Genomic DNA, 14315 nt, shown 5'->3' on the forward strand with positions numbered 1-14315 from the left:
CTGGGTCTACACTTAAAGTACCAAAAGTACCATTGTACTACAAAGTTATTGGGACACTGTACCATGGCACAACCATGGATATTTGGACGTATACCATAGGACTACCAAGGTTATTAGTTATTTGGACATGTACCATGGTACTTCCATGGTTTTTGAACACTGTACCATGGTACTACCATGTTTTTTTGGAAATGTTTTGTATATGTACCATAGGACTATGATGGTTTTTGGATATGTTCCATGGTACAACCATGTTTTGAACCATTGTACAACCAAGTATCATGGTAGTAGCATATTTTTGGACATGTACCATGATGCTGCTATTGTTTTTGGTCTCTCTACCATGGTATTACCATGGTTATTGGACACTGTAGCATGGTACTACCATGTTTGTTGACATGTATCATAGAACTACCATGTTTTTGGACATGTACCATTGAACAACCATGTTTTTAGACACTCTACTATAGTACTACCATGTTTTCACATTGTACTATGGTACTGCCATTTTTTACATGTACCATGATAGTACCACTGTATCCTTGAAGGTACCTTGGAGTACCACATAAATATAATTGTTCATGATTTTCATTAACACGTCAGTGTACAATTATGGCACTTTTCCACTGCACGTTACGGTTCAACTCGCCTCAACTCTACTTTACTTTTCGGAGCTTGCATTTCCACTGCAGTTTAGTGTCATCTCAACGTGGGTGGGATTATAGGCTGATCATCATAGTTGCGCCGCCTCTACTGCCGTGATGTCATCTTAAATATGACACAAACTGACCAAAACAATAATACGACTGCTAGCTGTTAGCTACTACATTTTACATTTATGCATTTGGCAGACGCTTTTATCCAAAGCGACTTACAGTGCATTTATTACAGGGACAATCCCCCCGGAGCAACCTGGAGTTAAGTGTCTTGCTCAAGGACACAATGGTGGTGGCTGTGGGGTTTGAACCAGAGACCTTCTGATTAACAGCCCTGTGCTTTAGCCACTACGCCACCACCACTACTAGCTCATTGTGCTGCATAAATCAGTTGTTGCATGGTGATTTTACACAAGTGTAACAGTTAAATTGGACTTGTTGTTTTAGAAGCAAGCTTCCAGTAGCTGGTCAACTAAATAAAGTGAAGCTTTCAAGCAGAGGATAGCGTTAACATAACAAAACATACCATCCTCCGTCGTGGATCAACACCAGTCCAGGGCACTCTCCCTCCCATTGCTTGATGGTTTAGATGGCGTCCATTTGGTCGAACCACTTCCACATTTCCTTGATGGTTCTGTAGTCACTTTTAAGTGTTTTTAAGTGTGCGGCCAACAGCTGAGACACTTCCTGATAGACTTTTTCGTTTTGCTCATCGCTAACAAGTGGACTGTCTGCACCACGTTTATTGAACACGGCGTGGTTTTGCACGCAGCCATTTCTTTTTGCACAATTTGAAACTTGCGTAAACAAATGATACTGTTATCACTGTTGCTAACTTTAAAACTAGTGGGTTGATGTCGCGTGTGATAGTGACGATTCTCCCTGACCAATCAGTGATCTGCAGGATTTTGATGTCACATTTAGTATCGACTCAGCTCGCTTGGAACCTCGACCGAGATGGTACTAAAACAGTATCAGGTACCAGGTACTATCCACAGTGGAAACCCCCCAAAAAGCGAGCAGAGAGTCAAGTTGAGTCGAGTTGTACCGTGCAGTAGAAAAGCCCCATTAGATCACTCTACCGTACTATACAAGTACTTTTTTGTAAGGGTACACTTTGGAGCATAGGCTGGTTGGTAAATGTTTGTTGTGGAGTCCGTTAATGATAAATAGAACATGCTGTTGTCTCTTTGACTTCATATGTCATTTTGAAAAAGGGCTCGTTCTCCACTTCTTTTGCTCATTCATTTTTGTCTAGCCATCTTGTTCTCTCCTTGTCTGTCTTTCATTTTGTTCTCTTTTTCCATCTGTTTGCCACATCTTGTCAACTCCCAATGAACCCGGGAGCGGTCCTCCCTGCAGGCTGATGAATCAAGCCAAGAGTAAGAGAGAGAGCCTGGAGTGATGTAGTGACCTGACCCCACATGCTGTTCAATAAATGTCAGACTGCTGGTGTGGGCTGATGTGGTTTAGAGTGACCTTAGAGGGTCCAACTGGATGACACAGAATAAGGAAGAGCTTAAACCATTTACTAACTAACTGCTACAGGGATGTTATTCAGAGGTCAATTCTCTCCTGAACAGTGGACTTTAAGGTCTAACTGTGCCACAGTCATCAGACTGTCCACAGTTAGCATAGTTCTCTCTCGAGATAACACACATGTTCTAAACTTATAAGGGTACTTACATACTAGTGTTAACGTTACATCAGATAACACTGCAAATACAATGATTACATTGGGGATGGTGCATGGCAAGGGTGAAGAAAAACATTAAGTTTCTATAAACAACGTTCCATCAACGTTCCTTTATATTAACTTGCTAGCTGCAATGCACTCTGACATAGGCATCCATTAACAAATGAAAATTTCAGACAGGTAGGTCCAGTTTGGTTTTTGTACATTTAATTATGTCAGCAGTCTGATCCATGAACAAACACAGGCACGTGGCAAGTGGCTGTATTCGGGGTCAGATAATCATGCTCTGATGCTGTAAATTAACCACACCCAATAGACCAGCCTGCCAAATGAGGTCATAGGTGATGCAATCATTTATGTGTGCGAGCACCACTGGGCTGATTCCATGCACAGCCTGTTCTTTTGCATGAATGACTCTCTTCTCACTCTGAGACTGAAGTAATTGATTTCTTCACAGAATTCATTTCTTTTCACCACTGTGAAATGTCCTAAATATTGCTACCTTAGATGTCTTGTGTCTACAGTAACTGACTTGCAAGGAAATAGTTTTTTGCATGGACTGTTCCATCTGTCTCAGCTAATGATTGGTTAACTGTGTCAAATCTGTTTGACGCAATCCAACCCAGTTGGAAGCATCTTACCCAGAAGCCCATGCTGGGCCAGTTAGGGCACTAGACCGGATTACTGCAGTGAAACAGGCAGCAGTTTGTCAGTTAGGCTTTTCTCACCCAAGAATAGTTCTCACAAGCTCTCAAAGTCCTCCAGACGAAGTGAGCAATGGCTTAAAACCAATGGGTGATACTGTTTGTCCACTACTGTATACTTTTAAAGGCTTCAGTCATTCATTATTTTAGGGTCTGGGATTGCACTCTGCCCCACCTTTACATTTCTACATCTTGTGTTAATAGCCTTGAAATGTTTCTGGAGCAAGGAGGTACATAGAAAAGGAAATTCAGTGTTTTTCTTTTTATGTTTGAGGATTTTAGACAATGCACACTACAGTCAGTATAGAATGCAGCAAAAGTGAGGTAATCTCACAACCATTAGTGACTGAGCAAAACGAATACTGCCTCGACGTGTATTATTGAGTACATGTACTTGTATGTGTGTTCTTGCTTGCTCACGTGGCAACATAAAAGCAGATGGCACTGTCAACATATTAAGCATTTAAACAATACATTGGGCATTTCCTCAGGCATACACATGCACATGGTCTCACACACTGTCAACACTCATACTAAATTTAATGTTCGCAGTTTGAGCCATCAGATACCTTTCCTTTGCACCTGTGTCTTATGGTTCTTGGTTCTGTTTAAGGTGATAGATGCCCTCTGGCTCAACTCTCATTGTGGCCAACTGCTTGCATCGATTCTGCTATTACTGTACTGTAATATGCGGAGGGTTGTAGGCTATGAGAACACCCGACTGGGCAGCACAATGTGTACTGAACTGAAGCTGCAATTTTAAACCACAAAAACATGAAATGTAACAAATCAGCCTTGAATGGTAATGAGTTCATGTGCATTGCTGATAAAGTTTCTTCCTATTGAGAGCAACACTCATCCTTTCGCTCTCTTTCAATTTCTGTTCCTCTCTCTCTAGGCGTCTGATCTCATTCCTGCCAAGAAGTCCAAACACAATGACTTTCCAGCACAGTTGCCCTCAGGAGACAAAGACAAGCAACCTGACTGGCTACGGTCCCTGTCTGCATCAGCCAATAAGGTTACAAAGCATTTTATTTTTTCATATGATACAAGTGATTAGTTGTACGAGAGTACGGAGTTCAGTTTATTCTATTTTATTTAAGGATTAATAATACAAAAGCCTATGTGGAATTTGGCCAATTTTACGATGATTTTTGGAGCCAAGCATCTGTTTTCTTGCCAACACAGAGAATCGGGTTCTTCTGAAATGAGATCTCAACCCAAAATAACTGATGATTTTTTTTTTATTTTTTAAATCAATTCTCCTAAAATGAAGAGAGCCTGGAAATAGGCTAGCTTCTCTGATTTCAAACATACCCCACAACCTCAAAGTACTCGTACTGCTTGGTCATTCTTCAAGCGGGACTTTCAGCAAGCATTTCATAAAATAATATCTTTCATGCCTTCAGTTCAAGTGGCCTGTGTTCTCTGTGTACAACAAAAATGGTTCATCTGGTCTTTTTAAAGAACATGCATGTGTCATTGTGATGCTTAAAGACCTCACCTAACAACTATTTATTTTGCTTCATGGGATCAACTGTATCCAGCCCAGGCAGAGACCCTCTGCATTCAGGCCATGGTCTCCGAACATCTCTGTAAATGACAAGGAGGGAGCTAGCAGACATGCGAACATGTTACGTGACAGGTAAATGATAATAACGATATTAATGCCACAGACAGTGTTCAGAAGTCATTGACAACATAATTTGCTTACATCAGCTGAAAACATCAACACACTGCAAGATAATAGACTTAAACATTTATTTTCTTTAGATATTCGACATATAAGTTATTTTACATAATTATTTCAACGATTGTGCAACCATTACCAGTTACGAAGGATGATGTAGCCCGCAACATTTTTAAAACTAACCTAAATATGTTTTCCTAGCATGTTATATGACAATTAAACAATAACAATGAAAATTATATATTGTTTTTCAATATACGAGTCTGACAGGTGACTATAGGTCAAATATATTTTTATAATGACGACTAAACAGTATACTTGTCCACTTACATAAACAGCACCAACAGAAGTTAAATAAGTTGAAACTAATTACTAAATCAAAGAATTATTGTATGTTTTCTTTAGAGAGTTATTTTGCTTTCTTTCAACAGTTGTGCAGCTATTAACTTCTAAAATATGATATAGCACACAAAGATTGTAACAGTAACCTTAAGTCAGGATGTATAAATGTTAAGTTGTGTAAAAGTGAAAGTATGCACAATACCAGCTTGTTACTCATGCTTGGGTGTGGTTTGTCTAAAGCGGTTCAGCAAAAGGTTTGGATGCTCTTCAGTACAGAGCATCATGATGCAGGCTTGTTGGCCATTGTTTGCTTAGATATATGTGGTTTAAACTATGCCATCATAACTGGAAAGGGTTTGGGTGCGTCACCGCTTCAAGGCCCAGCTCGTCGGTTTCTCTGAAACCGCTTGAAACTGTCGTTGTTCTCTCCCCACCCTTTGTTTTTGGGCTGAAGTGATGGTTTTTTTCTGTCATCCTGCCATTTGGTTTGAATTATTCACTTCTATATCACCCATAGTCTTATAGATGTTAGGTAACACCGTTACACAAGTACAGCAATTCAACATTCCATGCCTATTTGCTCTAATATATCTGTGTGTCATTTGTGAATGGTCACGTAAAATGGTCTGCTCACTCTCTCAACATCATTTCCCATAGCTTCTACAACTACAAAAGTCTGGAGAGTGCCGTGGCCCCCAATGTAGCTCTGACACCTCTCCAGAAAATGGGACAGGCATCTCCTTCTGCCCCCAGCACCTCACACCCAAAAGGGGCAGAAAGCGAAGGTGCCAGCCATGGGAGGAAGAGGAAGCTGACTGGAGAGACGAACCCTAGCCCACAGCAATGTCCCTCGTCCACAGCCAGCAAGCCCTTGCAGCTCCCTCAGGAGGAGCGGGAATCGGATGTGGAGGTGGAAGTGGACAGCCGTGAAGAATGTGAGCAAAGCGATTGTTGAGAACAAGATTGTTTACCTTAAAATGGAAGTTCTGCCATTTACTCACCCTCTTGTCATTTTTTGTGACCTACCTTTCAAAGCTTTAACAAAAGCATTTGTGCATGCTGTTGATTAACACAGAAAATAATTGTAAGTTTCCCTCACCCCTGTTCAAAAGGGAAAAAATGTAGGTCTAAGGGGCAAGGCATTGCACTGGAATTAATGTAAAAATACACACTGAACTTTCACATCAAGGATACCAGAATGGGACTGTTTACATAGAGGAATAATACACTCTGTATGCCAGTAGCGCATAACCATAAATTCATCCGAGTAGATTAGTAGTCCTACCGCTAAAAGGACAATTTAGACAACTTCACTGTTCAAATAACATACATTCTCTAACTAATATAAGCACTTTAACAAAAAATATAAACTGCACATTTCTGCTTTCAAACCTCTGAGATTGTACATGTATTACATGTGCCATTTTATGCTTGTTTTCACAAACTGAGGAATAAGACTAAATAATAAGCTGTGGAAATCAATTGTATGCTACAGATGTGGTTGATAAGGCTTTTCATGAAACTGGAACATTCCTTCGACTTATCTGAGGGAACTATAGTTATACTATAGAGGGAACTGAAACACCTGATTATGACTCTGTGTTGTGAAACAGAAGGCCTCATTTAAATACATTAAGATTTCATTCACACTTCATTTTGCACTCTGTTCATTTTGAGTCAACCTTGAGCCCTCTGGAGAGAGGTGGATTAAAACTGTAAAAGCTTGTTGGAATGTGGCAAAAAAATGAATGAGGGGTTTGTTTCCCATCCTTTAAGTGCATATTTTAAAACAGAGAAAAGAATAGGAGGGGGAAATAGAGTGATCGTATTGCCAGGGATGTGCAATATTGCTTTTTTTTTAATCTTGATCCAAAACCAAGTACTATCAAGGCCAATATCACAGATATCGGTACAAATACCTATAGTAGATATAGTAAAGTCTACGTACTCTGTTCCTACATTCAAAACCTTAAATAGCCGTTGACTCTTTTGTCTCTTCCCTCTCTTTTCAGTAACATCATCATTTTCCTCCCTCTCCTCCCCATCTTTTACATCCTCGAGCTCTGCTAAAGACTTGAGCTCTCCCTCTGGCCCTGGTGCCCCCATATCAGCAATGCTGACGCCAGCCAGTGGGGCCCCTGAAGTCCCACTGGTGTCTGGTGGGGAGGGACACGCCATGATGAACCTGGAGTCAGAGCTGGAGATGCTAAGACAGGCACTGGACAGCGGCCTGGACTCAAAAGAGTCAAAGGAGAAGTTTCTGCATGAGGTAGTGAAGATGAGGGTTAAACAGGAAGAGAAGCTCGGATCCACCCTGCAGGCCAAACGGAGCCTCCAGCAGGTACACACAGAGATACATACATTCTGTCTTGCATTATGTGTTTTTCATGGTTCTCACAGTCATGGAAACCTGGAAATGTGAGGGATTTCTAAATGTATGTTTTCCAGGCCTGGAAAAGTAATGGAAATTAATGAAATCTAAAAAACAGAGTGAGGAATTATCAGTTCTCTTGCCCTCCACAGGAGCTGGAGTTTTTACGTGTTGCTAAGAAAGAGAAGCTACGTGAGGCGACCGAGGCAAAGAGAAACCTGCGGAAGGAGATTGAACGTCTGCGTGCCGAATGCGAGAGGAAGATGAGGGAGGCCAACGAGTCACGTATACGGCTGAAGAGAGAAGTTGAGCTGGCCAGACAGCTGCGAGTGTGCGACAAGGGCTGTGAAGCTGGCCGCCTGCGAGCCAAGTACTCCGCTCAGGTTAGTTCACAAACATATCCAGATACATGCTTATTCACTATGTGAATGGGTGGTGTAGCTTTGTGCCTAAAGATCTGGGATGGTAACTGTAAGATTGTAGGTTCAAACCCTTGAATATGTGATTAATATGCCACAATTATGCCCTTGAGCAAGGCACTTAGCCCAGGTTGCTGCAGAGAAAGTGATTGTTCCTGTCCTAGAAATGTTATGGAAGTGGATTTGGATAAACAAATGAATATTTAATGATTTATCAAAAGTATGTTTACACACATGTAACATGATACACCACCCACAACAACACACATTTAACAGAACCCTCAGACTGGGTGTGGCCCTGCAAGTCTCATGTGAGATACGTTTCATTTCTCAGAAGGAAATAGGGTTACTTCCTGCCAGGGACGTGTGCTTCAGACTAAACAAGAAAATAGATATGACACTGAGATGTTTGTCTGGCTGCGTGTGTGTGTGTGTGTGTGTGTGTGTGTGTGTGTGTGTGTGTGTGTGGGTGTATCAGTGCTAGAGAAGCTACTTTGAAACAGTAGCTTCACAAACAACAAGCTACTCAATGAAAAGTAATTAAAGGAACGTTCCAGGTTCAATAAGAATTAAGCTCAATCAACAGCATTTGTGGCATAATGTTGATTACAAATATATATATATATATATATATATATATATATATATATATATATATATATATATATATATATATATATATTAGATCCCTCAGCTCATTAAAAAAAAAAAAAAAAAACCTACAATGGAATGGGGCCAGTCTATAAATCTTAAAATACACACTTTTTAAAAAGTAACCCTAACCCTAACCCTAACCCTAAGACGTAAAAATGATACTTTTGATGATGGGATCATTTTAGTGGGATAAAATCACGTACTAAACTTATCTGTGCTAAATTATATCTAATATATCTACTTAGTTATCGGTAAACCCTGTAATCCCAGTATTGATATCACTTTATACAGATAAGTTTAGCAAGTGATTTTTATCACACTATATTTATGTTATTGTTTAAATAAATTCATGTTTTAAATGAAATCATGTGATGTTTACGTCTTGTGGCCAGACTTTTGAAGCAGTGTATTTTAATGTTTAAAGCAGTGTATTTTAATGTTTATGAACTGGCCCCTTTCATTTTTATTGTAACTGCAATTTATGCTTATTATAAATAAACATGGGACAATTATTTTTTGTGGTAATCAACACTATGCCACAAATGCTGTCGATTGAGCTTAACTTCTATTAAACACAGTACATTAGTTTAAACTACATTTGGAAAAAATTTGGTGCAGAATAATCAAACTACATTGACGTTAATGGAGGATATCTTAATAAATGTACTGTATTACTATCAGTATCAGATTATTTCCTTTATATTTACAACAGAGCAGAGTTTATCTGGCACAGAAACAATGAGGATCTAAAATAGGGTGACAGCATTAAAGTTGAACTTATCCATTTACTGGTACATTAAATACCACTAATAAAACTAGAAAACAGTGTAATTTATATAAATGAGTCAAAGTCATAGTGATGAACTGCAGCATTTAGCTAAATATTTCACTATAAAAATAAAAAAAAAGATATAGAATGTCAAAATGAATTAGTGAATAATTTTTCGAACGATAACAAAATGAAGAATCACACTTTCCAACTTGTCCTAGCTTGTTCGCTGGCAAATCTGTGAGTGCAATAAAATGTGACAAAAGACAACGATATAGTGTTTTGTCATGCTATACACCGCTAAAAAGTAGCTTATTTCTGGGAACTCATCTTAATACTATCTTTTCAGATTGAGGACCTGCAGGTTAAGCTGCAGCATGCAGAAACCGACCGAGAGCAGCTGAGAGCCGATCTGATGCAGGAACGGGATGCACGGGAGCACCTGGAAAGAGTGGTAAAGGAGCTACAGGTACAACTCTGGCCTAAAAGCTCCGGCAAGAATGGCACAGAATCAGCACTCCCACCTGCCAAAGACTCCAACAAATAACCTTGTCTTTATGTCTTGACCCCACCCAATCCACATCAACACCACCCTGATCGACAGCACCTACCGCCCAATCACGTCAACCAGCATGCGGGTGAGCACCACCCATCTGCTCCAAGCCAGCACAAAATTGGAGCCAATCGGAGGTATCCTGAACTTAACACATAAAAAATGTGTTGCATTAAGAGCACTGAAATGCATCTTGACTCCAATCGAAAATAACAAGGATAAAATGCAAAAAGTCGATTAGGAAAGGAAGAATCCAATAGCACAAATGCTAACTGTGCCTAAAACTGAATATGTTTTAAAGCAAAGACTTTTCTATGACAGTTCCATAAATTGGTGATAGCGATTAAAAATTTTACAGAGCAATTTTTAAGATACCTTTAAAGGATGCTGTCTGCCCTATATTGTTGTCTGAGAGAAAAGGACTTGTCATCCCATCTGAAATTCCTGTTTCCTTTTGTCCCCTCACTCACCTTGGGGAAGTACAATAAAGAAAATTAACTTTGTAATAAGCTATTTAAGAGACTTCATAGTGAGTGTGTATGAAACTTAACAAAACCTTTCTTCTGCAAACTATCAGAGCCTCAAATTTCTCTTCTTTTACAAGTCAAGAAAAAGAAAAAGAATTCTATCTTATGTCATGCTGGTTAAAGAAGCCATTGTTTGATATGGAGACAAATAGTTACACAAAACCACACACTTATATATGTAAGAGAAATACTGGGTAGGAGAATGCTGAAGGGCCAAGGAGTAATTTCTCGGGGAGAGATATTTTTTATTAAAGTAAGTGTTATGATCAAGCCATGAGCACTTTCTTTAAATGGCAAAAAATTCTCCCCCTCACAAGATATAGTGTGTGTGTGTACACAAGACAAGACAGATACACCACACACATTAACACACGTGCACACCCAAACATAAACACATGCTTGATGTTACTGTTTGTGTGCGTTGTGGGTCATTTAATGAGTTTGGTGTCTGTGTGGCATTGGCGGTTTGTGGCTCTGTAAGGGTTGTGAGGGTTTGGGTTTGTTCTTGCTATGACCACAGCTCAAACACTTACAAACACACTCATACAGTGCTTATCTGTGGGCTTATGTGATGAGAATTGGCCCGGCTCACGATCATGGATAAAATAAAGGCAAAAAAAAAACTAATAATAATGATATATATATATATATATATATATATATATATATATATATATATATATATATATATATATATATATATACACACACTGTCTATGGCTTCTAGGGCAGGAGGTGTCATGTGATCAAGAACTACAAATAGTTCTTTTAAGTAAATTATAATATGTAAATATGGAAATGTTTCTCTTTTCTTTTGTTTTGTTTTCACTTTGTTTTTTACTTTACAATAATGAATCGCACTTTGTCATTACAAAATACTGTCTAAACGCATTATGCTCCCACACTCTCCCACGCATTTATCTCAGAGAGTTTAGTATTCCTAAGTATAAAGTTGGAATAAACATTTTTATGAATTATATGCAGTTTTAATAAATGCAATGTAATCATGTGTTTAAGATAAACTATTGTAAATAAATAAACCCGCAAGAATTGAAAAAGGATCTACATGCTTGCTTGCTCAGATGTGGACAGCACACACAGAACTGTCCCCTTAATCCGACTTTAACTAAAAATGTATCATAGCTAACGAAATATGATTATAATCATTGCTAAAGTGTTATTGTTACTCTTCTAGATACCTACGTGTTTTGAACGGTTCAGAATCAAATATAAAATCGTTCGGAACGAATAGGAATCAGACACATGTATGTCCAGCATGGGTAAAGGGATTTTAAATAACAATGCAGGTGCTCCACTTGGCTAAAATATGTTTGCTGTGAGCAAGAGCGTATTACTGTGTACAAACCAGAAAAGAATGGATGAATGAAAGTTTAGATGGTTTAATAATGCATCTTTAAATGCTCTCAAACATAGCAGAAATAGATTTTGTTGAAAATACATATATTTTATAAGTGATTTATATACATTGGGTACAATGCAATCAGAATGTATGTAACGTTTTGGCTCTTTTCATTTTGTTGTTCTTGTTGATGTTATAACAGATGTTTTTTTCAGATTGTGTGAATATTTTATTGCTTGTCTTATGTTCCTTCTTTCAATAGCAAGCTTATGTAATTTCTTTCATATGCATGGAATTTAAAGAAAAAGATAAAGTCTGCCATTCATATATTCATTACTGGGCATTAAAACTGTATATGTAATTTTTTGTGTAATGCAATATACAGCGATTTTAATCTTCTTTTTTTTATTAATTACAAAGGAAAGCAAAACCCTCTCAACAATAAATTTCACGATAACAGCTCTTAACAATCACACATGCAAACATACACTCATGAACGCCATTACTCTTGGGCTAAATATAGAACTTATGTGCATATGCAATGCTGGAGACCCTCAAGTGCCTGTCTTTGGCCCCTTGGGGTTCCAGAAGAGGAACAATGGTTCAGACAGCAGTGAGCTGACAAGAGCGGGACGTCCCATTTGCACTCTCATGTGGGGTGCACTCTGGTGCATTTTTTGTGCTTTTTGGCTCACCCCATTTTGCCAGAATGAACTTGAGAATGAACTATCATTGCTTAAGAGCAAGCTGCAACTTATTTGATAGGTTTTAATGGCATTTTGTCAGTATTCCTTTAATGTTTTCTTCAAAAATTAATAAATAAAAGAGAAATGCATAGCAAAATGTAATGCTCCAATTGCCACTGGTACAGAATTTAAATCTTATACTAAGATAGCTTTTAAATGTACAACAGAATAAATACACTCTTTTCTTTCTCTGTTTTTAAGGAATAAACAGAATATATTTAAGAGGTTACTTTTGTTATAGATGTAAAAAGAGCCTTTGAAATGATGTGATATCCTGACCTGTTCAATGCAGGATATGGCAAAGATATTAAACAGTGGTCTAAAAAAGACACTCAGTGTGTTAAACAACAGTAGCAAGAGACTGCATTTTTTTCAGACCAAAAAAAAAATGAATAAAAAAACACATAAAAACGAATTCTTTCAGATGAGGTTGTTTTGTAGTTTGTTTTAAATGCAAATTGAAATGTGTCATTTACATTGTTCATGGTTTTCTATGAAAAAGGGAGACATTGATCAGAAAGGCTCCTTTCTTACATATAATACTAAAAATGTGGATTTCTTTTTCTAAAACTGCCATTTTTGCTAACAAATAATGCTACAACACAGCAATAATGACATAACATCACTTATTAATGAACAGGATTAGCCAGTCGGACGATAAAATTACAAACTCATCTATGTAAATTGCTGTTTACATTTTACAAAAAATTTATCATAAATGTATATTGTGTTTGTTTTTTGTTTTTGTTTTCAGAATGAGAAAAACCTTACATGATAGTTGTTATATTTTAGTTGTGTTTTTAAAAAGAATTTCAAAGGTTGTAATCCCAACGCAAGCATAGTCAGTCCTTTTTTTATTTTTGGGCTACAAAAAATGATAACGATTTTCAGTAGAATCTTTATGGTAAATGCCTTTTTTTCCAGCTATCAATAGTTTTGTTATGTTCAACTGAATATCAAATACATAAATTCGGGTTGAATCAGACATCCACATACTTTCGTACTTGTTTTAACAATTTGTTTCTTTGTTTTCCATACCGATATATCTTCTTTGCCCTTCACTGCTGCTATAACAATATACTATAAACTTTGCAACTCTTGAAATTATTTTTATGTAAGAGATTAATGTATGCTTTCTTCTTCTACTGATGCCGCTTATACAGTTTGATCTGGCCAATATCTCCCTCTTAGACTGGTCCCTCTCCCTTCACATGGACTATAATGTAAGATAGAGAGCTCTATGAGATTAGAGTTGAGAGTAGTTTGGCTTATATACTGCAATGTCAGGATGTACAGTGTATAGACCCATAATCAAAAATAAAGTTGTTTGTCCAGATCTCTTTTGTTGCGTTTGTTTGTCTTCAGTCTCAGTTGAACAGCATACAAATAAAACAAAATTGTGTATATATATATATTTGCATTATTGAAATTATATTTGTAAATATTTGCAGTCTTTTAACTCTTTACTTTTTGCTTAATTTGATGTTTTAATCCTGCTAGTTCATGTTGCTTCTCATTAACAGGTGAAATGACCACCTGAAACAGAGCTTTTGCTTTCAATGGTGACAAAACAGTTTGCTTAAGCAATCAATGGAGCACACTGATTAATAATTCTAGAGACACATCAAACATGAACTTAAATCTACTTTCTAGGGGTGACTAGATTCCTCCCCCTACTGCTACTGCTTAAATAACATATCAACTTTTTGCTTCTTATAAGAAGAGACTAAATGACTAGACAGTCATTTTGACTAGGCAGTTGTTTCTTGTTGGAATGAAAAATTGTGCTATCAGACATCTGGGAGAAACACTGTTTTTACAACATGTC

The 14315-nt window shown here is 37.8% G+C and overlaps 1 protein-coding gene across 1 annotated transcript in view; it reads left to right on the forward strand.

Moving 5' to 3' along the window:
• Positions 1-13817, forward strand: part of LOC127621058 (ski oncogene-like) — a 38089-nt gene extending 24272 nt beyond the window's left edge. Inside the window, exons 2-7 of the mRNA XM_052094489.1 lie at positions 3955-4074; positions 4604-4701; positions 5746-6023; positions 7101-7429; positions 7612-7842; positions 9651-13817. Of these exons, the coding sequence (XP_051950449.1) occupies positions 3955-4074; positions 4604-4701; positions 5746-6023; positions 7101-7429; positions 7612-7842; positions 9651-9848 (1254 nt within the window). The 3' untranslated portion in view covers positions 9849-13817. The remainder of the gene's footprint in view (positions 1-3954; positions 4075-4603; positions 4702-5745; positions 6024-7100; positions 7430-7611; positions 7843-9650) is intronic.
• The last annotated feature ends 498 nt before the right edge of the window (positions 13818-14315 follow it).

This window comes from Xyrauchen texanus, chromosome 27 (assembly GCF_025860055.1).
Source record: "Xyrauchen texanus isolate HMW12.3.18 chromosome 27, RBS_HiC_50CHRs, whole genome shotgun sequence".
In the NCBI taxonomy this organism is placed as follows: domain Eukaryota; kingdom Metazoa; phylum Chordata; class Actinopteri; order Cypriniformes; family Catostomidae; genus Xyrauchen; species Xyrauchen texanus.